The 26,918-nt window shown below is 43.6% G+C and overlaps 1 protein-coding gene across 1 annotated transcript in view; it reads right to left on the bottom strand.

Moving 5' to 3' along the window:
• LOC139268556 (nardilysin-like) overlaps positions 1-21,147 on the bottom strand; it is a 125,607-nt gene extending 104,460 nt beyond the window's left edge. Inside the window, exons 1-7 of the mRNA XM_070886874.1 lie at positions 20,648-21,147; positions 15,856-16,078; positions 13,690-13,771; positions 11,687-11,840; positions 5,079-5,152; positions 4,785-4,880; positions 4,560-4,682 (exon numbers count right to left, since the gene is read on the bottom strand). Coding sequence (XP_070742975.1) covers positions 4,560-4,682; positions 4,785-4,880; positions 5,079-5,152; positions 11,687-11,840; positions 13,690-13,771; positions 15,856-16,078; positions 20,648-20,841 — 946 coding nt within the window. The 5' untranslated portion in view covers positions 20,842-21,147. The remainder of the gene's footprint in view (positions 1-4,559; positions 4,683-4,784; positions 4,881-5,078; positions 5,153-11,686; positions 11,841-13,689; positions 13,772-15,855; positions 16,079-20,647) is intronic.
• Positions 21,148-26,918: the final 5,771 nt, after the last annotated feature.

The following is a 26,918-nucleotide window of genomic DNA, read 5'->3' as shown; positions in this document are numbered from 1 at the left end:
GCATTCTTGTCATGATTCAGTTTCAATGTACAATATATTTCATTGAAATCCTCACAATGTACTTTACTTTACTGCAATAAAATCATTCTTGTATCAAATTTGATATGACTCTTTCCGATCACTTAACAACCCCAAAAACTTATAGTTTTAAAGTTAGAAAACTTAGTAAACAATTTCAATTTGTGAACAAAATCACTGAAAAACCTTAAGATAACTTTTAACGCAGTAAATTTAAACAACTTATTAAGATCACTTAAAAACTCTAAGATCACTTACATACTTGTAAAGTTACAAAACTTAATACGCAATTTCAATTTGAAAACAGTTACAACAGTGGCATCAAATCTACTACATCAACACCAAAGAAAGGCTGCACCCAGCTCTCATCCACATCTCGGTGCATGTGCACTGCCTCATGGGGGGGGGGGGGGGGGGGGGGGGAGGAATGTAGGGGAAGAGAGAGGGGGGGTAGGGGAAGAGAGAGGGTGGGTGGGGGGAGGGGGAGGAGAGAGGGGGAGTCCCAGCTTGGATCTCTACAGAGGCTGATACTGGGGTTGCAGTAGGAGGGGCATTTGATTGGCCAGGAGGTGTGCGCTTATTGAAGCAACTAACTGCCTGATGGCCTCTGCCAGCATTTGCGTTGTCCCAGTGATTCCCGCACTCAGTTCACGTGGCATAACTGCTATTTGCCCAGACAGCGCTGTCAACTCATCACCAACCCCTCTGATGGTGCCCTCCAGTGAATGGGTAAGGTCATTGCCCTCCACACCCAATGCAATAACGTCAAGCGCATTTGTTGAACGCTACATCTCAGGAGAGCCTACTCGGGTTCTCCTTCCTCTCCCCCCCGGCTCTGCCTCATGGTACCACTCCAGTGTGAGGTGCAGGGTGGGACGGTGGGGCCCTGGGTGTTCCACTCTGCATTCCACCACCACCACTGGGACCCGCTTCCTCTGACAGTGGGGCCCTGGGTGTTCCACGTTGCACTTTACCTCCACCATTGTGACCTCAACCTCGAAGGATGAGACACCATGGAACGTCTTACCAGAACTTACATCACTATGCGCGGATGGGTACGTGAGGAGACGATGATATGCCGCATCAAAACTTAAAGCACCACGCAAGGATGGGGGGTGGATGAAGGAATGGAATGTTGGAGGAGAATTTAAGGTGTTCTCTGGAATAGTGAGGCCCTGCACTATGGACTGAGCCATATGATCGACATTCTTCCCTGAACACATATCCATTCCCCCCTCCTCCCCCCCACCGCCTTGGTCTTGATCGCATGCATCCGACTCTTCTGAATTGACATCATGTTCTGCAAAATATAACCGAACAGTCAAATGGCTAGCAGCACAGGAGTGGGCAGGATGGGTGACATGGATAGTCTCGCATATGACAGGCTAGGTAGCAGGATGATTTGAAGGGTTACGATGCATTTTCAGGACTTATCTTCTCCCAAGCGTGTAGGCCCAGCTTGTGCATCACTGATTGCCTTTCTCCAGGCACGACTCATCATGGCAGCGACCCTCTGTTCCAAGGGTGTCAGTGGTTGCAGATTTAGCGGGCCGCCTCCTGATTGTGTTGTGAGCCAATTTCTTCTGCAATGATGAAAATATAACTTTTTAAAGAGAGGGTGCCTTTCTGCCGGGTGGAATATATACAGCTGGTCACATTTACAATTGTAATTCCATTGAGAAAAGGAAGATATTACTTACACTAACGACTTGACCAAGGACCTGCCATTTCTTTTTACACTGGGCTCCAGATCTCCTGGTATTCACCACTGCGCAGTATTCGTCTGCAACTAGGTCCAGCGTTTCTTGATTTCTTTGGGTGCCACCTTTGTGCGACCTCTGTTGCTGGTGTCCAGCTCCTGCCATCTCCCCTCAATGACATCAACTCGTGTCTCGACTTCATCATGCAAGAAGTTCTTCGTTCTCGCTGCATGTTCTTGCATTGCTGTACAGGTACTGGATTTCCACTCAGTGATTTTTAAAAACAGTCCTTTCCTTGCATGCACATGCAGCACCCTTTTGCACTCCAAGAATCACAAGACTTTTCACTCCTTCCCTTCCTGCACCTAAAAATCACACAGCTCGCTGTAACAGAGTGCCACGTTTTCCCTTTAAATGTCCTTGCTTGCACCTATGCAGCAATCCTTTGCACAAGAATCAGTAAAATAATTTTTACTCCTTTTCCTCCCTGCAACCAAAAGTCCCAGCTAGCTTTAAATGAGTGCCACGTTCTCCCTTTAAATGGCCGATTGCCAAGGTCGAGGTCCCATTGCTGTAACGCGCACGCGCAAAGGAGCCGGCTGTGAAAGACACGCAGGGGCTTAGCCCCGCCCCCCTGCAGACTGCGATAGGCTTGCTCCGCCCCAGGGAGACTCCGCTGCGCCACGCCACGCTCCAGGAGAATTGCTCGGGAAGATTCCGGCGCGCTTTCGAGCCCAGGCAGGTCACATAAGTCTCAGAGGTGCGCCGTTTTCACCAGAATCAGAAACTTGGGCCATAGAATGGTTACAACACATAAGGCGGCCATTTGGCCCATTGAGCCCGTGCCGTGCAAGAGCACTTCAGCTAGTCCCACTCCACCAGCCTTTCCCTGTAGCCCTGTAATATTGTTTTCCTTCTGATACTTATCCAATTCCTTTTTGAAATAGATTGAGTCTGCCTCTAGCATCCTTTCAGGCAGTGCATTCCAAATCCTAACCACTCACTGCATAAACGTTTTGCCAATCACATCTCCAAGAACCATGGAAAGAAGCTAAAGCGTAGGGTCAACTTGATTCAGAAACTCGCCAGATCCAAATGGGGAGCAGAAGTTCAAACCCTCCATAAGGCAGCACTCGCCCTGGTGTACTCTACAGCAGAGTACTGCTCTCCTGCATGGCTATCAAGTCCATATGTCAAATCTGTTGATTTCCAGCTGAATTCTATGAGAATCATCACCAGTACGCTTTTATCGACACCAACACTTTGGCTCCCCGTTCTTACAAACATTGCACCTCCACACCTACGCCGCGAATATGCAGTCTCCAGAGACTACAACCACTACACCAAAGATATGCCGATCTGGGCTGACTTGAACAACCTACCATCAACCCGTCTCAAATCTAGGCGGCCATTTTGGACTTCGCCAAAGCCCTTCAGCGATCTCCCCTCAGCCTTGATGACCGATGGCGAAATGCTTGGAATAACTGCGACATACAAAATGGATTCCTTATAGAGCACCCCACAGTACAACATGTAGGATCAAACCTTCCTCGCAAACAGTGGACAACCATCAACCGCCTCAGAACTGATCATAGTAGAGACTGCCACCTTCCCCATAGGTGGAAGATTAAGGCATCCCATCATGCGATTGTGGAGCTCCTAATCAGACTCTGGAGCATATCATTGAGCACTGCTCTCAGAACAAATTTGTAGGCAGCCTACAAGATATCCATGCTGTTACACCGGAAGCTTTGGACTGGATATCCAACTTGGATATTGACGCTTGATTTGCTTTGTTACACCATACGAAAGAAGTACCACCTCCTCTATCAATTTTTATCCCATCCAGTATCTCCACTACCTCCTCTTTCACTATGACTTTGGCAGCATCTTCTTCCTTGGTGAAGCCAGATGCAAAGTACTCATTTAATACCTCAGCCATGCCCTCTGCCTCCATGCGTGGTCTCCATTTTGGTCCCTAATTGGCCCCACTCCTCCTCTTACTACCTGTTTATTATTTATATGCCTACACAAGATTTTTGAATTCCCTTTTACATTAGCTGCCAATCTATTCTCACTCTCTCTTTGCCCATCTTACTTCCTTTTTCACTTCCCCTCTGAACTTACTGTGTTCAGCCTGATTCTCACTTGTATTCTCAACCTGACATCACTCGCTCTTTTTCTGCTTCATCTACTCTCGATCGTCATCCAGGGAGCTTTTAATGACAAGAGTTATCTCTTAATACTTTCCCAATAACTACAGCTTTTAAATTTTTCAATATTTCTAAATATTTATGTAATGTATTATTTGCTTGCTTGTAGGAATTGCAGATGGAGAGACAAGACCAAGTGTAGTCTTCAGGTGAAGCGGGATTAGAGACCAAGGGATAATTGAGCCCGGGCACACAGGTATAATTTAGTCCCCATCTTACAGCCATACATTCTGCCCTTATTTCTGTACTTTAATTATAAAATCATGTCCAAAGCCATTCAACAAATGCTCAGTATAATTTCTGACAATCTACAATATAGCTGTGTCAACTTCGTCATGATAAATTCCTGTGTCCAGATTAAGAATTGAAACTGCCTATGAAAACCTATCACACTATAATTACACTGCCTTTCTAGTGGATACACTACAACACTACCACTGGTGCAAGGGTATAATTAGAGTGCAACAAATTTGCATAGGTAGTTTCCATTATGAATTATACTGATCATTTGTTGCATTGCTTTGGAAATCATATAGTATTTGGCATAAGTGGGCTAAAAAGCACTACTGTTTGAACTAAAATGAAATGTAAAGAATACCATTCATCAAAGTGAGCACTCAATATTCACCTTTTGACTGGACAGCCAGAGTCATATAATGAGCAGAGTAATGTTGCTTGCAAAACTCTTTAAGTCTTGCATAAGTGTCAATGTTCTTCTCTTTTGGTGTATGTTTCAGGGTCTGAGCATTTCCTGTTGATATTACAAATAAATATGAATCTACACAATATAAAAAAGACAAAATTAAAACATCTGGGGTAGACCAACAAGGTAAAAGGGAAACAAACATCTTACCCCAAAAGAATTTTCCCATAGGATGACCAGGCCTAGCAAGGCTTCCAAATAACAATTCTTTCCTGCTGGAGTCAGATGGTGTTGCAAGCTGAAACTCTGCCCAAAAGAAAAGTGTAAAGCTCTTGTTAAATACTAGTTTCTTAGTCCACACCCTTAATGAAGACTCCGAGAAATTATAATGGATGAGGCTGTGTTGGCCCCAAATTCAGTTAAATTCAACAGCAAGTTTTAGCTCTATAAATCGATATGGCACTAGAAAAAAAAATTAATATACACACTGAAATTGCACCTTACCACTATCCACTGCCTCTACTTCCCGGTCAATAGTGTCTTGGATCATTAAGGGGCCAATGAAAAACTGTGCCCATCTGGAAGAAATTCACAATAAGATGGGTTTCTTAGTATGAAAGTAATGTCTCCACACCAGCCCCCCCCGCTACCCGACCACCCCACAACCCATTAAAAAATAGGAGAGATTATTTGCAAGAGGTATAATGTCAGAAAAAGGGAAATGGTGGTAAGAAATTTTTTGAATGGAGTTCTGTAGGAGTCAGCATTGTTGATCATCATCAACCTAAATGATCGAGACCAAAACCGTTGCAAGCTGGTCATATTGGCTGAAACAGCAGTATAGACAGAAGATGATGGAAAATGATAGGCAAAAAATTTCGATTGGTTACTGACAATGTTCCCTCTAACTTCTTTTCATGCATGGACCCTTTGAATTTGCTGTGCATCTTTTCTAGCGGCAACAGCTGGTGAGCAGCCTGCATGGGACCTCCCAATTGATGCGCGCCTTAGGGGAATATTGGTTACTGCTAAATTTCCTGTGGCATTGCCCAGTCAGATAAATCTGCGTGTATTTTCCATATACAAGATAATCATGGACTTTGGTAGCCAAAGCAGCAACTACTTCATGACAGTTCACAACAAAACAGAATGAGAAATGTTGGCATTGCAATTTACTGAGAGTGGGGAGCATGGAAATCGAGGGCAGGGAAGCGGGGAAAACTACAGTGGGGGAACTTTGATTCCACCAGTAACTAATAGTAGCTCACTGAAATTGCACTGATAACTAATAGTAATACTGGTAAAACTCAGATTCCCATCATAACCAACAATAATATAAGAACTCATTGATAGTTTTTTTTTGATAACTGGTAGTAATAGGTGTAATAACTAGATGTTCCACCTGTAACTAGTAATAATCCTATAACCCTGATATTCACCCAGAAACCATAGCCCGAATGGCCCTGCACTGCGATCAGGCTCCCAAGTCAATGCCACTTTTAACAGACCCAATCTATCTCCTTGGTCTCTGACTTGGACTGTGGTTCCATGTAAAGGTGATAACTCTGAACTGGGAACCTCAATCAGAGCTGATCTGTACTTGGACTTCACATGTTAAAACTGGCCATAAAGACTAACCTCAACCAAACAGAGCGATCGCACAAACAGTGGGCTCGGTGTTTGGGACATTTCACAGGGCACATCGCCCTAAATTCAGCTCAACAGCAACATTTCAAAACCACTCCCTGAGCTCGGACTCGATAAAGAAAAATGTTCACAGAATTATAGAAATTATAGCACAGGAGGAGGTTCTCCTGTAACCCCATGCCCCCAAAGAGCTTTTTATAATTCTTCATATATATAATATCCCTTTGAAATGAAGTTTTAGTCTCGACCTCAATCACCACGTGATGAAGTATCCCATGCTCCAATAGCCTTCAGTTCAAGAACTTTCCTCCTCCCTTCTCCCTTATTGATTGGATAAATCAAATTGGTCAGGGTAGCCTTGAGGACGAGTGCATAAGGGACAGGTTCCGGAACCAACCAGGGGACAGGCTATTCTAGATCTGGTCCTGTGTAATGAGACAGGAGTAATAAACAATGTCTTAGTAAAGGATCCCCTTGGAATGAGTGATCATAGCATGATTGAGTTTCAAATTCAGATGGAGAGTGAGAAAGTTGGATCTCTAACCAGCGTACTCAGCTTAAATAAAGGAGATTATGAAGGTATGAGGGCAGAGTTGGCTAAAGTGGACTGGGAAAACAGATTGAAGTGTGGACGGTTGATGAACAGTGGTGTACATTTAAAGAGATATTTCACAACTCTCAAGAAAAATATATTTCAGTAAGGAGGAAAGGGTGCAAGAGAAAATAAAGCCACCCGTGGCTAACAAAAGAAATAAAGGACGGTATCTGATTAAAAACAAAGGCATACAAAGTGGCCAAAACTAGTGGGAGGGCAGAAGATTGGGAAGCTTTTAAAAGCCAGCAAAGAATGACTAGAAAAATGATTAAGAAAGGGAAGATAGACCATGAAAGTAAACTAGCACAAAATATAAAAACAGATAGGAAGAGTTACTATAGGTAAATAAAAAGAAAAATAATGGCTAAAGTAAATGTTGGTCCCTTAGAGGACGAGACCGGGGAATTAGTAATGGGGAACATGGAGATGGCAGAAACTCAGAACAAGTGTTTTGTATCAGGTTTTACAGTAGAGGACACTAACAATATTCCAACAGTGGATAGTCAAGGGGCTATAGGGGGGGGAGGAACTTAACACAATCACAATCGCTAAGGAGACGGTGCTCAGTAAGATAATGGGATTAAAGGCAGATAATTCCCCCGAACCTGATGGCTTGCATCCAAGGGTCTTAAGAGAAGTAGCGGCAGGGATTGTGGATGCATTGGTTGTAATTTACCAAAATTCCCTGAATTCTGGGGAGGTCCCAGCAGATTGGAAAACTGCAAATGTAACACCCCTATTCAAAAAAGGAGGCAGACAAAAAGCAGGAAACTATAGTTAGTCTAACATCTGTGGTTGGGAAAATGTTGGGAGTCCATTATTAAAGATGCAGTAACAGGACATTCGGAAAAGCGAAATTTGGTCAGGCAGTCAGCACGGATTTATGAAGGGGAAGTCATGTTTGACAAATTTGCTGGAATTCTGTGAGGATGTAACCAACAGGGTGGATAAAGGGGAACCAGTGGATGTGGTGTATTTGGACTTCCAGAAGGCATTTGACAAGGTGCCACACAAAAGGTTACTGCACAAGATAAAAGTTCACAGGCTTGGGGGTAATGTATTAGCATGGATAGAAGATTGGCAGACAAACAGAAAACAGAGAGTCGGGATAAATGGTTCATTCTCTGGTTGGCAATCAGTAACGAGTGGGGTGCCGCAGGGATCAGTGCTGGGGCCCCAATTATTTACAATCTATATCAATGACTTGGAAGAGGGGACTGAGTGTAACGTAGCCAAGTTTGCTGATGATACAAAGATGGGAGGAAGGGTAATGTGTGAGGAGGACATAAAGAGGCTGCAGGAGGACATAGACAGGCTAAGTGAGTGGGCAAGAATTTGGCAGATGGAGTATAATGTTGGAAAATGTGAGGTCATGCACTTTGGCAGAAAAAAAATCAAAGAGCAAGTTATTATTTAAATGGAGAAAGATTGCAAAGTGCTGCAGTACAGTGGGACCTGGGGGTACTTGTGCATGAAACACAAAAGGATAGTATGCAGGTACAGCAAGTGATCAGGAAGGCCAATGGTATCTTGGCCTTTATTGCAAAGGGGGCGGAGTATAAAAGCAGGAAGTCCTGTTACAGCTGTACAGGGTATTGGTGAGGCCACACCTGGAATACTGCGTGCAGTTTTGGTTTCCATATTTACTAAAGGATATATTTGCTTTGGAGGCAGTTCAGAGAAGGTTCACTAGGTTGATCCCGGGGATGAGTGGGTTGACTTGAGGAAAGGTTGAGTAGATTGGGCTCTACTCATTGGAATTCAGAAGAATGCAAGGTGATCTCATAGAAACGTGTACGATTATGAGGGTGCTTGACAAGGTGGATGCAGAGAGGATGTTTCCACTGGTGGGTGAGACTAGAACTAGAGGGCATGATCTTAGGATAAGGGACCGCCCATTTAGCACTGAGATGAGGAGAAATTTCTTCTCTCAGAGGGTTGTGAATCTGTGGAATTCACTGCCTCAGAGAGCTGTGGAAGCTGGGACATTGAATAAATTTAAGACAGAAATAGACAAGTTTCTTAAACGATAAGGGGATAAGGAGTTAAAGGGAGTGAGCAGGGAAGTGGAGCTGAGTCCATGATCAGATCAGCCATGATCTTATTGAATGGCGGAGCAAGCTCGAGGGGCCTTATGGCCTACTCCTGCTCCCATTTCTTATGTTCTTATGTCTTCTCTCTTGTTTCATCAAGTGAGAATCCTTGTTTTCCGTTCTAGTTTCCCATTCACCCACCTATAGAAATGATTTTACACTGTTTACCCACAGTAAGGTCTTCGGGTTTCACTCACCCCTTTACTGGCTGCTCCTCTCTCAGTGCCACTCCCCTCTCAGTGCCACTCCCACTCCCAACCTTGCTGCTGCTGCTCCCAGCTCTGTGGGAGCACCACAGAACTGAAAAGCTTGTCCGAGCTTGCATGGCACATGCACCACCTAGTTTTCCCACGCATTTTGTAGAAGGATTCTGAAACAGACGCAAATGCTTTCTTTGGATATTTAAATTGATCCAACGTTGGTTTCAAGCAGCTGCCAGATACAGCTAAAAACAGCAAGGGCTAATATGGCGGCAGCCAGGCCACTGGCGCAGATTAGATGCAGGATCTCACACCCAGATATTGGTATACATTACGCCCGTTATATGCCCACAAATCAGGAGAAATGTGCAACAATTCCTACCCTAATGTGTCCAAATAATTTTTGCTGAATGAGACTCACGCCAAATGCCTGGTTGTTGGATCAGGCCCACCATGTAAACTGAAACCCCAATATAGATGAAATTGGATTGGCATGGCAAATGAAATTTAACACTGATAAATGTATATCATTACACACAAGCCAAAAAATGTGAGTCATAAATACACAATGAATGGAATTAAATTACCACAGGGAGGTTTAAAAAGAAGTCTAAGTTATAGCTGACATGCAGCTTTGAATGAATAGCCAATATGAACAAATAAAAAGTTTGGCAGAATGCAGGTCTACAGAAGTTACAATGCATTAGTCAGACCACACTTGGATTACCATGTTCAATTTTGATCATAAAATTTGTATTCGAAAGGTTCTGAAAAGTATCAAAACTGATGCCAAGTAAATAGGACGAGTTATGAGGAAACTTAAGCTTTACAAACTAGAAATAGGAGTATCTCACTGAAGTAATTAAATACTAAAATAGTGGAAATAAAGCAACCCAGATTATTACTTCAAATGCTGAGAAAGTAGGATCAGTATCTACTATTGTCTTCCAGTTATCAATAAGGTGCCACATAAAATGTTACAAGGTAAAAGTTCACAGGGTTGGGGGTAATATATTAGCATGGATAGAGGATTGGCTAACTAACAAAAACAGAGTCAGGATAAATGAGTAATTTTCTGGTTGGCAAACAGTAATAAGTGGAGTGCCACAGGGATCCGTGCTGGGGCCTCAACTATTTACAATCTATATTAATGATTTGGATGAAGGGACCAAGTGTAATGTAGCCAAGTTTGCTGATGATACAAAGATGGGTGGGAAAGTAAATTATGAGGAGGACACAACAAATCTGTAAAGGGATATAGACAGGCTAAGTGAGTGGGCAAAAATTTGGCAGATGGAGTATAATGTGAGAAAGTGTGAGGTTATCCATTTTGCCAGAAAAAATAAAAAAGCAAATTATTTAAATTGAGAAAAATTACAAAATGCTGCAGTACAGAGGGACCTTGTGCATGAAACACAAAAATTTAGTATGCAGGTACAGCAAGTAATCAGGAAGGCAAATTGAATGTTGGCCTTTATTGCAAGGGGGATGGAGTATAAAAGCAGAGAAGTCCTGCTACAACTGTACAGGGTATTGGTGATGCCACACCTAGAGTACTGCGTACAGTTTTAGCATCCTTATTTAAGGAGGGATATACTTGCATTGGAGGTAGTTCAGAGAAGGTTCACTAGATTGATTCCTGGGATGAAGGGTTGGACTTATGAAGAAAGGTTGAATAGATTGGGCCTATACTCACTGGAGTTCAGAAGAATGAGAGGTGATCTTATTGAAACCTATAAGATAATGACGGGGCTCGACAAAGTAGATGCAGATAGGATGTTTCCACTCACGTGGGAATCTAGAACTAGGGAGCATAGCTTCAGAATAAGAGGTCGCCCATTTAAAACTGATGAGGAGGTATTTATTCTCTCAAGAAGGTTGTAAATCTGTTAAATTCTCTGCCCCAGAGAGCTGTGGAGGCTGGGTCAATGAATTAAGGCGGATATAGACAGATTTTTGAGCAATAAGGGAGTAAAGGGTTATGGGGAGCGGGCAGGTAAGTGGAGCTGAGCCCATGATCAGATCAGCCATGATCTTATTGAATCGCGGAGCAGGCTCGAGGGGCCAAATGGCCAACTCCTGCTCCTATTTTTTATGTTCTTAATTTCCACAAACAGAATATACAAAAACTAGAAGTGGCCCTCTGATGACCTGAACCCATAGTTTCTTCCCTGAAAGCTTGACTAGCATAAAATCTCCAACAGACACTGTTGAATAATATATATTTTATAATTAGGTAGTCATAGAAGCCTAAAAGGTCTTCTACTAACTTGATATATTTTATCCCTTTGTTTATACTGCTCAGGAAATTAAGTAGACTTCAGCTGAAAAGACATGCGAGTGAACATTAGCTAGTTCAGTCATAGCTGGTGCAGCTCTTTGTGGACATCTTTGGTTAATGATTTAATATGACTAAAAATGGAATCCCTGCCAAATGTTCATGCCTTCCCATTAGTGGGCCACTTGCCTTCACTTAATGCTACCCAAGTGACCCGGGAAATATCAGCAGCATGCTCTCTGGGATTAAATGATAAACTTAATAGTCAAAAGTCAACAAGTTATAGAATACATGCTCACCTTTCAAGGGCCTCCTTGAAATACTTTCTCTGGATGTCAAACTGAAATACTGTGTGCTCACAATCAGTTGATGCATTGTCACTACCGCCATGTTTTTTCAGGAAGGCATCAAATCCATTCTCGTCAGGATATCTTTCACTCCCCATAAAGACCACTGCAACAGGAATCAAATGCATACTGGAAACAAAATTCTGAGATTATGAAATACCTACAATTAACAGCAATGCAACTAACTCAAATTAACAACATTTTGTTGAGCAAGGAAAAAAAGCAATTTCATGGCAGAGCCCAATTAAATTCTCTCCAATTAAACTTAAACTCCCGCTATATAATCTGTACGGAATGAAAGGAGACTTGTGTGCAGCATAAACAGCAGCACAGACTAGTTGGGTTAATTGGCCTCTTCTGTGCTGTATATTCTATGCAACTATGTACGCAACTCAAATTTAAAGTACTGCTTCGCTGCTGAGTCTTAATGTGATGTCAAAAATCAATGTGAAATGTCAAAAACTAACGGTTGCAAGTCAGCATTCCATGGAATAATTGAGGAAGACAGAGAAATCAAATACTTAGCTAATCAAAATACATTTTCCCACAATTACATCTGCAATGTTGCTTCAAATGTCTGCATCTTACAACACCAACTAATATAATGTTTTTATAGTAATAAAATGTCCTAGCATGCTTCCTGGAGCGGAAAGTAAGAGGATACTGAGCAATGATGGAAGGAAAGGTGATTAGATGTGGTAACCAAGATCAAAGAGATAGGCCTTGAGGAAGTGGCAGAGGAGACTCAGGAATGTATTCCAAAGCGTGCAGCCACTGCAGTAGAAGGTAGAGTGGGAGAGGTCAAGTTGAAAAGGAGGCCAGAGTCAGGAAGCAGAGGGTGCTTACTTTAACACAGAAGGGAGGGTGAGGCCATTGGAAAGGATGAGGTCATTGAAGGACAAGGAAATGGAGCCATTGAGCAGGTGGAGTCCAGCACTGTAGCAAGATGGATGGAGAGCCAGGGAAGTAGTAGTTGTTGGCAGATCAGCAAAAAACTTTGGGGGACAAAGTTATGCTGGTATTGGCAGGTTATTGTTAACAAAGTTCATGTTGACACCTGAAACCCTAGCAATTGGGAATTGGCTGAGAATATTTTTTTTTAAATACCTTTAAAATGAGAACGTCCTCATTGGTTATTCTGCATTCAATCAACTATTTTAAAATTAAATTACCTTAATTATTTAACAGCAAGATTCCTGCAGATTAACTCAAATCTAAATATCAGTTTGTGCAGAGATCAACTGGTCAACACAAACATTACCCAAAAGACATCGAGCTACATAGAACTTAATCAGCTCAAATTAAGGAAGGATATTCTTGCAATGGAGGCAGTTCAGAAAAGGTTCACTAGATTGATTCCAGAGATGAGAGAGTTGACAAGAAGATAGGTTGAATAGGTTGGGCCTATATTCATTGGAGTCCAGAAGAATGAGAGATGATCTTATTGAAATGTATAAGATAATGAGGGAGCTCGACAAGATGGATGCAGATAGGATATTTCCACTCATAGGGGAAACTAAAACTAGAGGGCATAGTCTCAGAATAAGGGGCCGCCCATTTAAAACTGCGATGAGGAGGAATTTCTTCTCTCAGAGGGTTGTAAATCTGTGGATTTCTCTGCCACAACCAGAGAGCTGTGAAGGCTGGATCATTGAATATATTTAAGGTGATACAGATTTTTGAGCGATAAGGGAATAAAGGGTCATGGGGAGCAGGCAGGGAAGTGGACCTGAGTCCATGATCAGATCAGCCATGATCTTATTAAATGGCTGAGCAGGTTCGAGGGGTCTGATCCTATTTTTTATGTTCTTATTATAAATGATATCCTACCCAACACAAATTAAGACCTATATCAGAATCAATTATAATAACATTAACACACTAACAAACTGGGTAGTATTATAGGGATTAGCACCAAACATATTAAAGTTGGATTACAAACAAACTTAACTCACTGTGTTCCAAAAAATGTGCCAGTCCTGGAAGGTCATCAGGATCACTAAAACTTCCAATCCCAACACAAAGGGCAGCTGCTGACTACGAACAATGAATATTAGAAAATAATTAGTTGTGAGAATAAAATTAATTTCACTCCTTCCCTATGTCACACTAAAGAGGAAACAGATAACTTGCTCTTAGGCCTTTGCCAATGTTGCTCTGAAACCAGCTAGGAGATGATGTGAATGCTTCCACAATTTCCCCTGTCCTGTGTAGAAACTTCCCTGCATCAGTGTGGACAATACGAAGTGAAAGATCAACAAATCAACATTCTACCTCTCCCTGCTACAGTACAGATATTCTAGCTTTCTACCAGAAAATAATACTTAACCACATTTCCTTCAGTTTAAAATTGAAGCAAATATTCCATCCAAAAATATCACCATGGGTAATATAATATCTCCTTTTGTCACTGGAGCTTATTTGGACTCCCAACTAAATAGTTTAGTTCAATACCTTACATTTAAAATAGCTTGCTCTCATCAGGCAATGGAACATTGCATGAAAACAAAGTACTCACTGTGGCGTGAATGAAGAAGTACAAATCCTACATCACAGAAATGTATACCTCTTTGCCAATCAGAATTCTCATTGAAGGAAGACATGTAGCAGGAGAGTTGGGACAGCATTTATTATATACAAACACTGACCCACGGGAAAAGCCCCTCTGGTTCATCCAGCCTGTCCCAGACAACAATACATACACTCTCCACCCCAATCAGAACCATGAGATCTGCTGGAATAGACGAAGAACTAGATGTAAATCTAGGCCAATTTGATTGGCGGGGGGGGGGGGGGGGGGAAGAATCTGGGAAATTCCTATCTAAGCATCCCCCATCCCTCCCAGGTTGATCAAAACTAGTCTTGGAGATCTGATTGTAGCTGTTATATTAAAACATTTTTCAAAGTAGCTTTTCTATTTTTGATTCCTGAAGTTAAAACTTCATCAATAACAATCTTGCAATTTCTAGCATGGAAGTGAAGAGCTACAAAACATGCTAGGCAGAGAAGAAGTTAACACCACTCACTCAAATCTCCCAATAGCTGGTTCAGAAGTACTATAAGGAGAGCCCAAGTGACTAGTGTACACCATATTAAAGACAGAAAAATCACAAATATAATTAATTTCAATCTTACATTTTGGTGTGGAAGGAAGTCCAAACTGTAAATATATACAGTGATGGAATGTACCTCAAAGTATGTCTTTACAATTTGGACATCAGGTTTATCCTACAAGGTGTGCTACACAATTCAGCATTTTGAGTGCATTGCAAAATAAGTAATTCCCCAACTTTTCGGGGTTAAACATCTGTATGAAAGTACAATCTATGCGGGATTTAATAGGAGCAGTTAGCCACTGGATGGGCATAAGGCAAATGATTTACGTAAAATAAAACCATTAAAAAATGCTACAGTATACACAAAGGATAATATGTAGCTGTGTGGAAATCACAATTTTGTCTCTCAGGTTAATTTTTCATCTTAGGGTACATTACATTACAAGTTTAGTGAAGCAGTTTTCATTTTGCACCATTGCTAAACTTGTGTAGGGTTAATGCAGAGTTAAGACCCACCCAGACTCTGGAGTGAAGCAGAGTGGGAATCTGTCCTTAAGGGAGTCTCAACCCACTTTGCTCCAGTGTCAGGTTAGGCCCAGACTCTGGATTTAGATTGCAATTACACTACAACTGTTTCAGTGCAAAGCTAAACCATTTTGCACTGATGGTACAATAGTGTAAATGCACTCTTACTTGCAAATTGGAATAAACATAACACAATAGGGTCACCAACATCAATTTAAACAGGAAATGTATTCTGTGGAATTGACAGATGATCCTAAACATCCCAAACAAAATACCTATATACTTCTTAATACAGGGTATCTCCAAGTTACTCCCTGTTGCAATGTTTTGTGTTTTAACATTAGCTGGGCACAAATTGAGTAGAACTCTTCTGATAAAGACAATTATCTGAACCACCTTTTGCTGCACATCAACAAATTATAATTGTGCTACTGGGTCTTTCTGGTCATGGATGTGGATTTTCACAGTTCAATAACATTAAAAGTACAAGTTGAAGATTCACTAATTTGTATCAATGCAAAAAAATAAATAAATCTTTACCTGCTTTTCTGAATTTTTTTTGTTACATGACTCAGAGACAAATTCATCATCATCGTCTTGAGAGCCTCCTGTAGAATCATCATCTGACAAATTCTCAGAGCTGTCATCACTACCATCACTTTCCTCTTCCTCAATCTGCATATCCGAATCATACTTTGTTTCTTGAGCAATGGGCATGTCAGAGATTAAGAGTACGTTTAAACCATTTTCCAGTTTGATACATCTGAAATATATTTGAAAACAAACTATAAACTAAGTATTTCATGTCACAAGAAAGAGCTATATAAAAATGATAGATCATTATTAAATCTATTATTTGTTAATCGCATCTCATTTTATAATTGCTACACATTTTCTTTTTATTCATATGTTGAGATTTTATGCTCATGTAATTTCATGTTGTTACTTTTTATGTTTATATTTTTAGATGCTTTTCCCCTATAATTTGATTCCCTTTCTTCAGGTGTATTAACTAGTTCCAGGCTAGGGCAAGGAGTCGCTTCTCCACCCCCACAGTGGGAGATGCCACAACTCAGCATCCCCAAACTCAACGGGTCATAATTTGCTGTAGCAGGGCAACAAACAGCATCTGCCGTTAGTTAGACTATCCTTGCCGGTTTAATGGCAATGATATTTTGAGAGGCAAGTACAAGCTGATAACGTCGCAGCAAGTGAAACAGGGCATCTGGGATCAGAGTGAACAGGGAAAGCAACTGTGTATCTCCTTGACCAATCAGATTGAAGGATTGTGAAATTAACAGCATAAGCACTGAGATGGAAGTGCCAATTAGAGTAAGTAAATTCAATGCCAAATCAGGTTCAGAAAGAGAAATAGAGGAAGAAGATTGGATAAGAGGAAAAAATAGAAAGAAAACATAAAAAGATAATTTTTAATTTTACCTTTTTTTCCATCTCCAACAATTAAATGCTGAAGGAATGAGACTCCACATTTGTGATGGTTAATTTTCAGTGCCAGAGAGGTTCACTGGCAATAATTAACACTTATCACATCAGTAAAAGGGTACTTAGACTTGAAATTTCTTGACTTAACTTTCTATGGAAAGTACAAGAACTTCACACCACTCAAGGCATTTAATTGGTGAGGCAGACAGAGAGATGCCGTTTTCACAAAGTGGCGTATCTGACAGCAACTTTTCAATTTCCAGGTTTAATCATGCATCGACCCTCGCCTGACGTTGCTCTAGCATTTGCGCATAAATAACAGCAAGCGCTATTAACCCTTGCCATTATTTTGACAGCAAATTTTGGATCAACGTTTCTATAAAGAGAGCTATACAACGTGCGCAATTAAAAATTGAACAATATAAATGGAGCAGGTTTTCTTTTTTGTCATTGTCTTGCTGCTTATAATCGGGATGGTGCAAAAGGTGACCAATCTACAACAAGGTTCACTGGTCTTGCAAATCATGGTGTCTGGCTAATTTTACTTCGGCCAGTCGGTCTTGTCAGTAAGTGGCTGGGTGCTTTATTTGAAACAAAGTTATGACATATAAGTAAGGCTTATTTGATAGAGAAAGGCTGAAGCTGTTCTCTCCTCATACACGCAACTCAAACCTTCATATAATGCCGGTTTATTTCCCTCCCATTCTACCCCAAACAGGGTTGTCGCATCCATCTGACTCAGGGTTATGGGGTTGTAGGCGCATCATGGAATAAATGCTGAAATTCAATTATTTACAAACTCACATTTTAACAAAGATCAAATGTATTTAGTAGATTAGCACTATACCACCCAAGTTTACAGCAGCCCATAATGGTTAGCTAATCAGGAAACAGAACATAAGCTTGAGATATTTGGAACTTGAAACCAGCCCGAGTGCCTCAGATAACTTAGTGGCACATAGAAGGGGCAATACAGTACAGGTTGAACCTCTCTAAGCCGGCACCCTCAGGACCTGGCCTGTGCCAGATAAGGGATTTTGCTGGATATGGGGAGGTCACGTTAAATTGGATGGTACAGGCACTCAGCAAGGGGATATCGGGGCTGGCTGGCTTGGGGCTGGAAGTGCAGCAGAGAGATCGTGCGGGGGGTGGATCGTGGGGTCAGGAGTCGGCAGCAAGGAAGGACTTCAATTTGTTGATTTTGGAGTGGCCGGAAATGGTGCCAGACGTGGGGTGGGCCGGATAATGGAGTCCCGGATAAAAGGAGGTTCAACCTGTACCACTCAAACAGGGGTATAGGTTAAATCATGCACTGCTGAAAACACACCCTACAAATACTGTATACATTTATGTTAATTCCATCAATTTGTTTCAAAAGACCATCCTATCATACATAAACAAGTTTCAATTCCACATCAGTCAGAGAATTCTAGGTTGACAAACTGCTTGAGCTTTGCTCTTACAATTTGCAGCATCAGAACATTTGCACTTTTCCCCTGAACATAATCCACTTCCGTCATTCCAGTATCTTTCCTGTGGTACATCAAAAGAAATCTGACAAAAATTCTGTAGTTTAAGAAAAACTACAACAATATGGACCTATAACATTCAGTTGGAACAATAGCACTGTAACTATATGGATCACACTTGTATGCAACAAAGGTCTGTAACGGTGTAACGGTATGAGTCACACTTCTGCGGGTTAACAGCATTGTAATAATATAGATCTCAATCGCATGGAGCAATCGCCAATGATATGAATACTGTATTGACAGTAGCAATATGGATCTATTGCATTCCTGTCAAGTAATGTGGTTACAAAATTGAACTATCAAACTCACATGGAATAACAGTACTCCAGAATATAATTCTACATGTATTACATTTGTATGTACCTATATGTTACACACTAGGGGGGAAAACAGCACTAACAATATGGCTAGGTTACTTCAGAGGCCAGGTAAGGTCAGCATTTCCTTCCCTAAAGGATATTAGTGAGTCAGTTTGGTTGGCAATTCACAGCATTAAGGTCCTTATACAGATACCAGATTTTAAAAATGTTAAAGAGTTCAAATTCTCAAACTGCTATTGTGGGATTTGAAGCCACATGGAATAATAATCTCCATAAAGATATGTTTTTGTGTGTTGTGCAGCTAATAAGTATCACAATTAAGAAAAACATTGACTCCATAGAATCATAGAAACCTATAACACAGAAGGAGGCCATTCGGCCCGTCGCACTGTGCTGCCTCTTTGAAAAACAGTCGTGCTTAGTCCCATATTCCCGCTTTTTGTCCGTAACTAAGCAGTTCCTCATCCTCAAGTACCTATCCAACACCCGTTTAAAATTATTTATGGAATTCGCTACACCACCTTTTCAGGTAGAGCATTCCAGATCCCGACAACTCAGTGAAACAACTTCTCATCTCCCCTCCAGATCTTTTGCCAATGATTTTGAATCTATGACCTATAGTTATTGACCTACTCGCCAGAGGGAATAGAGTTTCCCTATTTACTCTATCAAAACCTCTAATCATCTTGTAAACCTCGATTAGGTCACCTCTTAACCACCTCTATTCCAAGGAGAACAGTCCTAACTTTTCTAATCTCTTTCAGTACTGCACTGAAATGTCAGGCTAGATTATGTGCTCAAGTCTCTGGAGTGGGCTTTGGACCCAAAACCTTCTGACACAGAGGGAGGGCTATAAGCACGGAGCCACGGCTGACAGAATAAATAGTTGGTAATGTGGCGTAAAACATTCCAAATTGACACCATGGCCAAACACTCTGAAATTCATGTCTCAATTTAATTCATAATTAAATATTAAAACTTAATTTATTTTATATCATTTTAATTTTACTTGACCTAGTTGTTTAAGTAAATCAAATGTGGAGGAAGAGAGGTATTCAATTTATCAGAGCATAACTGAAGGACCATACGGCCTACTTCTGCTCCCATTATGTTCTTAAGTGTAAATCACATCCCAGCTCAACACCCATCACTACAGATCATGAATTAAAAAACAATTGCAACTCAAGAATAGTTAGTTGCAAGAAAATTATTAGGTCAGCCATTACTTTTGGAGACATTGAGCATATGTTAGAGACGTTCTTATTTCCACAAACATTTCTTCATTCACAGTATCTTTGAAAAAATGTTATAGTAGATCCTACTGATAAACTGGTCCCTAAATAGTGTTTGTTATTTAGGTCCCTCAAAAATGTTCCACATTGCAGCGTTGCCAAGTGTTCATTTTTTCCACCAGTACCATTGTTTTGTTTTAAAATCGATTGTAGTTGCGAGTGGAAAGTAGCTAATTTTCTACGCTGGCAGAGAATATAGTTCAGGATTGCCGTTTGTGGAATCCTGAATTGTTTGCCTATACTACAGTCACTATACTTCCATGTGATTTATTGGGTGTGAAGCACTTTGAGATGCGATAAAATGCAACCTATTCCAGCTGAAAATTCACCAGCAATTCAACTTGCTCCCAGATCTTCACAATTCCCCAAAAAAATCTTTCCATGGGAGGAGCCTCCCGGGGAGGCAGAGGTCGTATCTGCCTCCTCGTCAAGTATTACATTGCACCTCCCCCTCCCCATGGGATCTTTTAAGTCCACCTGAGAGAGTAGATGGGACCTCGGTTTAACGTCTCATCCGAAAACGGCACCTCCGGCAGTGTAGCACTCCATCGGTATTGCACTGGAGTGTCGGCCTACATTTATGTGCTCAAGTCTCTGGAGTGGGACTTGAACCCACAACCTACTGAGAGGAGAAGGTGCTACCCACTGAGCCACAGCTGACATCCAAGACCCCAATAGGCCACCCCCATCCCCACAGCCCTGTTGACACCCCTTGAATCGATGCAGTTAGGCAGCCACACTGTACCTGTACTCTTTGGGGTCACTGGGAGATTTGACAATGTCCGGGTCGCTTCGGCTTTTCTCGGGGTTTAATTCCTCCTCCTCATGCTCATGCTCATGCTCATGCTCCGAGCAACCCGCCGCCGCCGCCGCCGCGCTGGTGTCTACATTCTGGCCCGAGTCTCTGCTCGAGGATTTAGATTTATTCCTCACAGGCATGGCCAGGCCAGGCCACTTCGAGGAAGCGAAAGGCTGAGGCGAGAGGAAGCTCCCGAGGCGGCCCGCGGGCACCGGCCGCTGCTCCCGGCTCAAGGCCTCGCTCCAAACGTCCAGCCGCTCAAACTTGCAAAGCGGTTTAAATGTTGCAAGACACCGTTTATAAAATATAGCCAGGCCCGTCGTAATGTTTTAAAAAAAGAATAAAACCCCGCGGTGCCCGAGGGTGAAGGATGTGGAGGCCTGATCACCGGCTCTGAGGTGCAGTCAAATTGGAGCCCTGCTCTCGCCGAGTCACCAAACCGTCCGTGCCGCGCAGCCAAACCTGCTGGTCCCGCCCACCGCACTGTGATTGGTGCTTTCCTATAAAGTGATCATTCGGATGGTCCTGCTGCACGTCAATCATCGATGGTGACCAGCGCGCTCAGAGGTGGTACCAGCATGGATTTTCACCGCACACAAGCAGGCCATTCAGCCCAACCGCTCTGTGCTGCTGTTTTGTGCTCCACGTGAGCCTCATCCCACCCTACTTCTTTTAACCCTATTAACATCAATATTAACTTTAAATATATATATATACACTGGGTGTTTACTTGCCAATGTGAAACACCAGTACAGTTGCAAACCACAGTTGCTTGTGCTATTTTCCTCTCTCAACTTTGCTTAACACACACAAATACTTGTGCCATTTCAGGCATGTGTCCAAGAGTTTCCTTGCATGGTTCAAAACTCCTATGTGTCATCATCATCATAGGCATTCTCTCGAACGAGTTGCTTCCACACTAAAAGGGATGAGTTCATAGATATTTGAATGAAGGACCTGATATTCCAGTCCTGAACTCCAGGGGTGGAAGATGCCTGTGCGTGGATTTTTTTTATCATCTGGTGACCGTTGCACATCAGCCACCACTTGACAGAGGGCTTGACAGAGCTCGGCCTTTATCCAGTGGCAAGGGTAAACCAGGACAACTGGAGACCTGCTCTGCTGCACGGACCTAGTGCGCACACATATTGCAGTGTGGGCTGGCCCATGTGCAAAATGTATGACTAAGCTAAGAGATTGGCAAAAAGAGGCAGCAGCTTCAAGGAAGGGGAGCTCCAGGCATTGGTTTTAGTGGTGGGAAGAAGGCAGGGGGTCCTGAACGTCCCAACTGGCAGGAGGCCCTCACCACAAGTCTGCCAGACTGTGTGGAGGGAGGTAGCACACAAAAATTGGCTGTGTGGTTGATAATGAACAAGAAAGCTGTAGACTGCAGGAATCTATCAATGAACTGATCAGGTGGGCAGAACAGTGGCAAATGGAATTCAATCTGGAAAGTGGGAGGTAATGTATTCGAGGAGGGCTAACAAGGCAAACATCGAAACAGAGAAAGTAGGTGCAGGAGTAGGTCATTCGGCCTTTCGAGCCTGCACCACCATTCAATATGATCATGGCTGATCATGCAACTTCAGTACTCCATTCTTGTTTTCTCTCCATACCCCTTGATCTCTTTAGCCGTGAGGGCCACATCTAAATCCCTTTTGAATATATCTAACGAACTGGCCGTAACAACTTTCTATGATAGAGAATTCCACAGGTTCACAATTCTCTGGGTGAAGAAGCTTCTCTTCATCTCAGTCCTAAATGGCTTACCCCTTATCCTTAGACTGTGACCCCTGGTTCTGGACTGCCCCAACATCGCGAACATTCTTCCTGCATCTAACCTGTCCAATCCCGTCAGAATTTTATATGCTTCTATGAGATCCCCTCTCATTCTTCTAAATTCCAGTGAATATAAGCCTAGTCGATCCAGTCTTTCTTCATATGTCAGTCCTGCCATCCCGGGAATCAGTCTGGTGAACCTTCGCTGCACTCCCTCAATAGCAAGAATGTCCTTCCTCAGATTAGCAGACCAAAACTGCACACAATACTCAAGGTGTGGTCTCACCAAGGCCCTGTACAACTTCAGTAAGACCTCCCTGCTCCTATACTCAAATCTCCTCGCTATGAAGGCCAGCATGCCATTTGCCTTTTTACTGCCTGCTGTACCTGCATGCCAACCTTCAATGACTGATGTACCATGACACCCAGGTCTCGTTGCACCTCCCCTTTTACTAATCTATCACCATTCAGATAATAATCTGCCTTCCTGTTTTCGCAACCAAAGTGGATAACCTCACATTTATCCACATGATACTGCACCTGCCATGCATTTGCCCGTTCACCTAACCTGCCCAAGTCCCCCTGAAGCCTCCGAGCATCCGCCTCGCAGCTCGCACTGCCACCCAGCTTAGTGTCATCTGCAAACTTGGAATACATATTATATGATAGGACACTGAGAGCTGTAGAGGAACAAAGGGACCTTGGAGTGCGTGTCCACAGATCTCTGAAGGTAGCAGGCCAAGTAGATAAAGTAGTTAAGAAGGCATATGAATACTTGCCTTTATTAGCCCAGGCATAGAGTACAAGAGCAGGGAGGTTATGCTTGAACTGTATAAAACACTAGTTCAGCCACAGCTAGAGTACTGCATGCAGTTCTGGTCACCACATTACAGGAAAGATGTGATTGCATTAGAGAGGGTACAGAGGAGATTTACGAGGATGTTGCCTGGACAGGAAAATTTTAGCTATAATGAAAGTTTGGATAGGCTAGGTTTGTTTTCTTTGGAACAGAGGAGGCTGAGGGGAGGCCATATTGAGGTGTATAAAATTATGAGGGTCCGAGATAGAGTGGCTAGGATATTTTCTTTAGCAGAGGGGTCAACAACCAGGGGACATAATTTAAAGTAATTGGTAGGAAGTTTAGAGGGGATTTGAGGGAAAAGGTTTTAACCCAGAGTGTGGTGGGGGTCTGGAACTCTGCCAAAACCCTCATCACATTTAAAAAGTACTTGGATGTGAACTTGAAGTGCCATAGCCTACGAGGCTACGGGCAAAGAGCTGGAAAGTGGGTTTAGGCTGGATAGCTCTTTGTCGGCCGGCACGGACACAATGGGCCGAAATGGCCTCCTTCCTGTAAATTATTGTAAATTTCTATGATTCTATGACCAGGTCATGGACAGCACTGTGCTGCCTGAGACCCATACACAGTGCAGGAGGAAGTTTAATGAGCTCACATGGGTGGTCAGGATGAGTGACGGCTTCAACAAATGCTACATAACCACCATCCAAACCACAAGCTTCACACACCCATCAACAATCTTGTTGTGTCCTTAGAGGCTCTACGAATGACTTGTACTTGAACTGTAGTGACCGTAGTCCTTTATTTGTTAATTCCAGACTGAGGATCACACCTGGTGGCCTGTCTTTTATACTAGGCCAGGCACACCTGTACAGGTAACCTACAAGTCTCCCACTGCTGTGCCCTCTGGTGGCACACCTTGTGATAGTACCAACAGTAGCCATGTAGGATACGTGACATCACTCTCCCCTAAGTCTTTAGTGCAAATTGCCTCTGCATTGATTGTGCTCTGGGCTTAGCTCTATCTGGGATCTATCTGATTTACCCTTGGCAGGTCGTTTCAATCTTGAGTGAGTGGTTGGTGCAGTAGAGTGTTGGTGGTTGTTGTTTGTGTGCGTCCCTGACCACTCCATTCTCCCCACCCACATATCGACTATGCTGGAGGCTCATTGCATTCATATACATTCAAGTTCAGAAAAATAAGTTTGCATTACATTTGTGGTTCCATTGTGAGACAAGTACGTTAGACTGGTGAGATACATTATCGATGCGGTGACCGGTGCGTAAGGACAAATTAGTTCCAGAACTGCTGGATGGTGTCCCTGCAGTCTGGTGGCAGCGCGGTGCCCAGTGCTGGCAGTGGGAACCCGGTTGGCTCAAGTTGCCTGTTCTCGGGGCTGTTGACGTGGTCCCTAGCGTCGGGCAGGTTCACAGATGCTTTCTTTACACCTTGGGTCGCTGCTGCTCCCTGAGGAGCTGTAGTCTAGCAGTGCACAGGGAACAGCTGACTCGCTGGCCTGGGCGTTGTTTGGTTTGGGATCCTGGCTGGTCCCGGTCCCCTTTGGGGGTCTGTAGCGGGTGACACTTAGTTTCCGGGTATGGCCTTGGTGGCGATGGGGTCTGGGGGCTGCGCCTTAGCACAGTTTGCTCTTTCAGGCTCGTGGCGATTGGTGCCATCAGGTGCCTGAGAGGTGGAGCCAATCAGGGGCAGGGTATCGATACCGCTGCCGTTGCCCTGCTGAGGTCGCTTGCTCTGCAGCTCGTGTGTATTGGCTGCTTGTAGCCACACTCCATGGTGCATAACCCTGGTCCCCGGGATGCAGGCTACAGCATTGGATAGCTCGCTGGACCTGTGTGCTCCCGATGGGTGTCTGCCCGCTGCATTGGCTGGGTGCAGTTGAAATCCTACATCGCACATCTTTTCTTTACTTATGATGGATACTCTGTAGCTCCGATCGCGATCGCGCGACTTTTCCTCGCTGGTTGCATGTACACAATTCTGATCATCAATTATGCATTTTGTGTCTAACTTACAGTTGCTATTACATTGCTTGAGTGTGTGGAACTGTCCCTTTAATTGTAGTGGGTTGCAGGCCTCCTTTAAGAGAGCCTTGCTTGCTTTACCCAATCCTCTTCTCTGTTTGGTGTCACGTGTTGCTCCGTCAGCGCTGCACCTTGTGGTCTGGCCACGGCCATCTTTTTCTTCAGCACCTCACCTCGTGGTTTGGGCGCCATCTTTCCTCCATCCACGATGTCGACTGTGGTGATCCTCCTCTCCCCGGGTTCCACCACTGAAGCTGGGAAGTCGCCTCTGGATCCGATTTTCTTCCTCCGGATCCGATTTTCTTCCTCCGGAGTCCTGCCACTGGAGCCTGGAAGGTGCGTTCAGGTCGTCTCAGCTGGAACATCTCCACGCAGTCATGCTGAGCAGTCTGTGCCTCGAGTGCTGTGCTGGTCTGCTCTCTGGTGCCTGATCCACCTTCAAGTGAGGGCTTGCTGTGCCTCCAAACGCAGAAGGACGTCGATCGCTGGAGGGTTGAAGTCTTCCCACTACCAATGGATCTTCTCCATCCACCTTCGGCCGAGCAGCGTTGGTCCATCACCTGCAACAATGCACAGGGGTAACTTGTGCCCCACGTCATCATGGAGTACATTTACACTCGCACTACCAACGACTGGGATAAGTTAATCGGTGTAGGTGCGCAGCTTTGCCTGAACCAAGACCAACTTGGGTCGTTCAGCCTGATTGTCCCATAGCCTCTCAAAGGCTTCTTGATTCATTCTTGACTGGCTCGCCCCCATGTCCACTTCCATGAAGACTGGAACGCCATCTATTTCGACTTCCATCTTCAGCGGGGAACACTTGGTGGTGCAGATAAACATGCTATATACCTCATCGTGGGGCTGAGCTGCCTCTCTGCCTATCATTTCATAATCTGCGCTGGATTCATGGCCATCTGCAGACTCTTCATCAACTGAGTCATATTTCTCTTACACATTCGCTGGAAGTGGCCCTTTATGCTGCAGCCCTTGCACACATAGTCTTTAAAGCGGCACTGGTGAGCCCTATTATTCCCTCCACAACGCCAGCATGGAGTTACTCGATTCGCCCTCCTCGGTGGACTCTGAGTTAAGGGACTCGGGGGCCTGTTTTCTCTCCCCTGAGAGGGTTCGTGCTCTAAACGGCGCCACTCTGTGCACAGTACTTGCCGGGTTTGAGTCCTGAAGGTGAGTCATCTGCCTAGAGCCGCAGGTCGAGGTCATGAATGCCTGGCTCATGGAGGTGGCCTTCTGCAGTGTGACTGGTATCCGCCGACAGTAGCTTATGAAGAAGGCCCTCATGGCCAATTCCAATGACAAAAATGTCCCGCAGCGCTTTGTTGAGATGGCTGCTGAACTCACATGGTGCTGCCAGCCTCCTGAGGTCTGCGGCGTATTTCACGATTTCCTGGCCTTCGGGCCGTCGGTGGGTGTAGAACCGGTGTCTGGCTGTGATGATGCTCTCCTTGGGCTTGAGTTGCTCATGGATCAAGGTTATGAGCTCCTTTTACGTCTTGGTCGTTGTCTTCGCTGGTGCCAGCAAGTCCCTGAAGAGGCTATTGATGGTGGGCTCACGACTGGTTAGCAAGATAGCTTGAT

The sequence above is a fragment of the Pristiophorus japonicus genome, chromosome 8 (genome assembly GCF_044704955.1).
Source record: "Pristiophorus japonicus isolate sPriJap1 chromosome 8, sPriJap1.hap1, whole genome shotgun sequence".
NCBI lineage: Eukaryota > Metazoa > Chordata > Chondrichthyes > Pristiophoridae > Pristiophorus > Pristiophorus japonicus.
The sequence above is the reverse complement of the archived record's forward strand: the minus strand, read 5'-3'. Positions and strand labels throughout refer to the sequence as shown.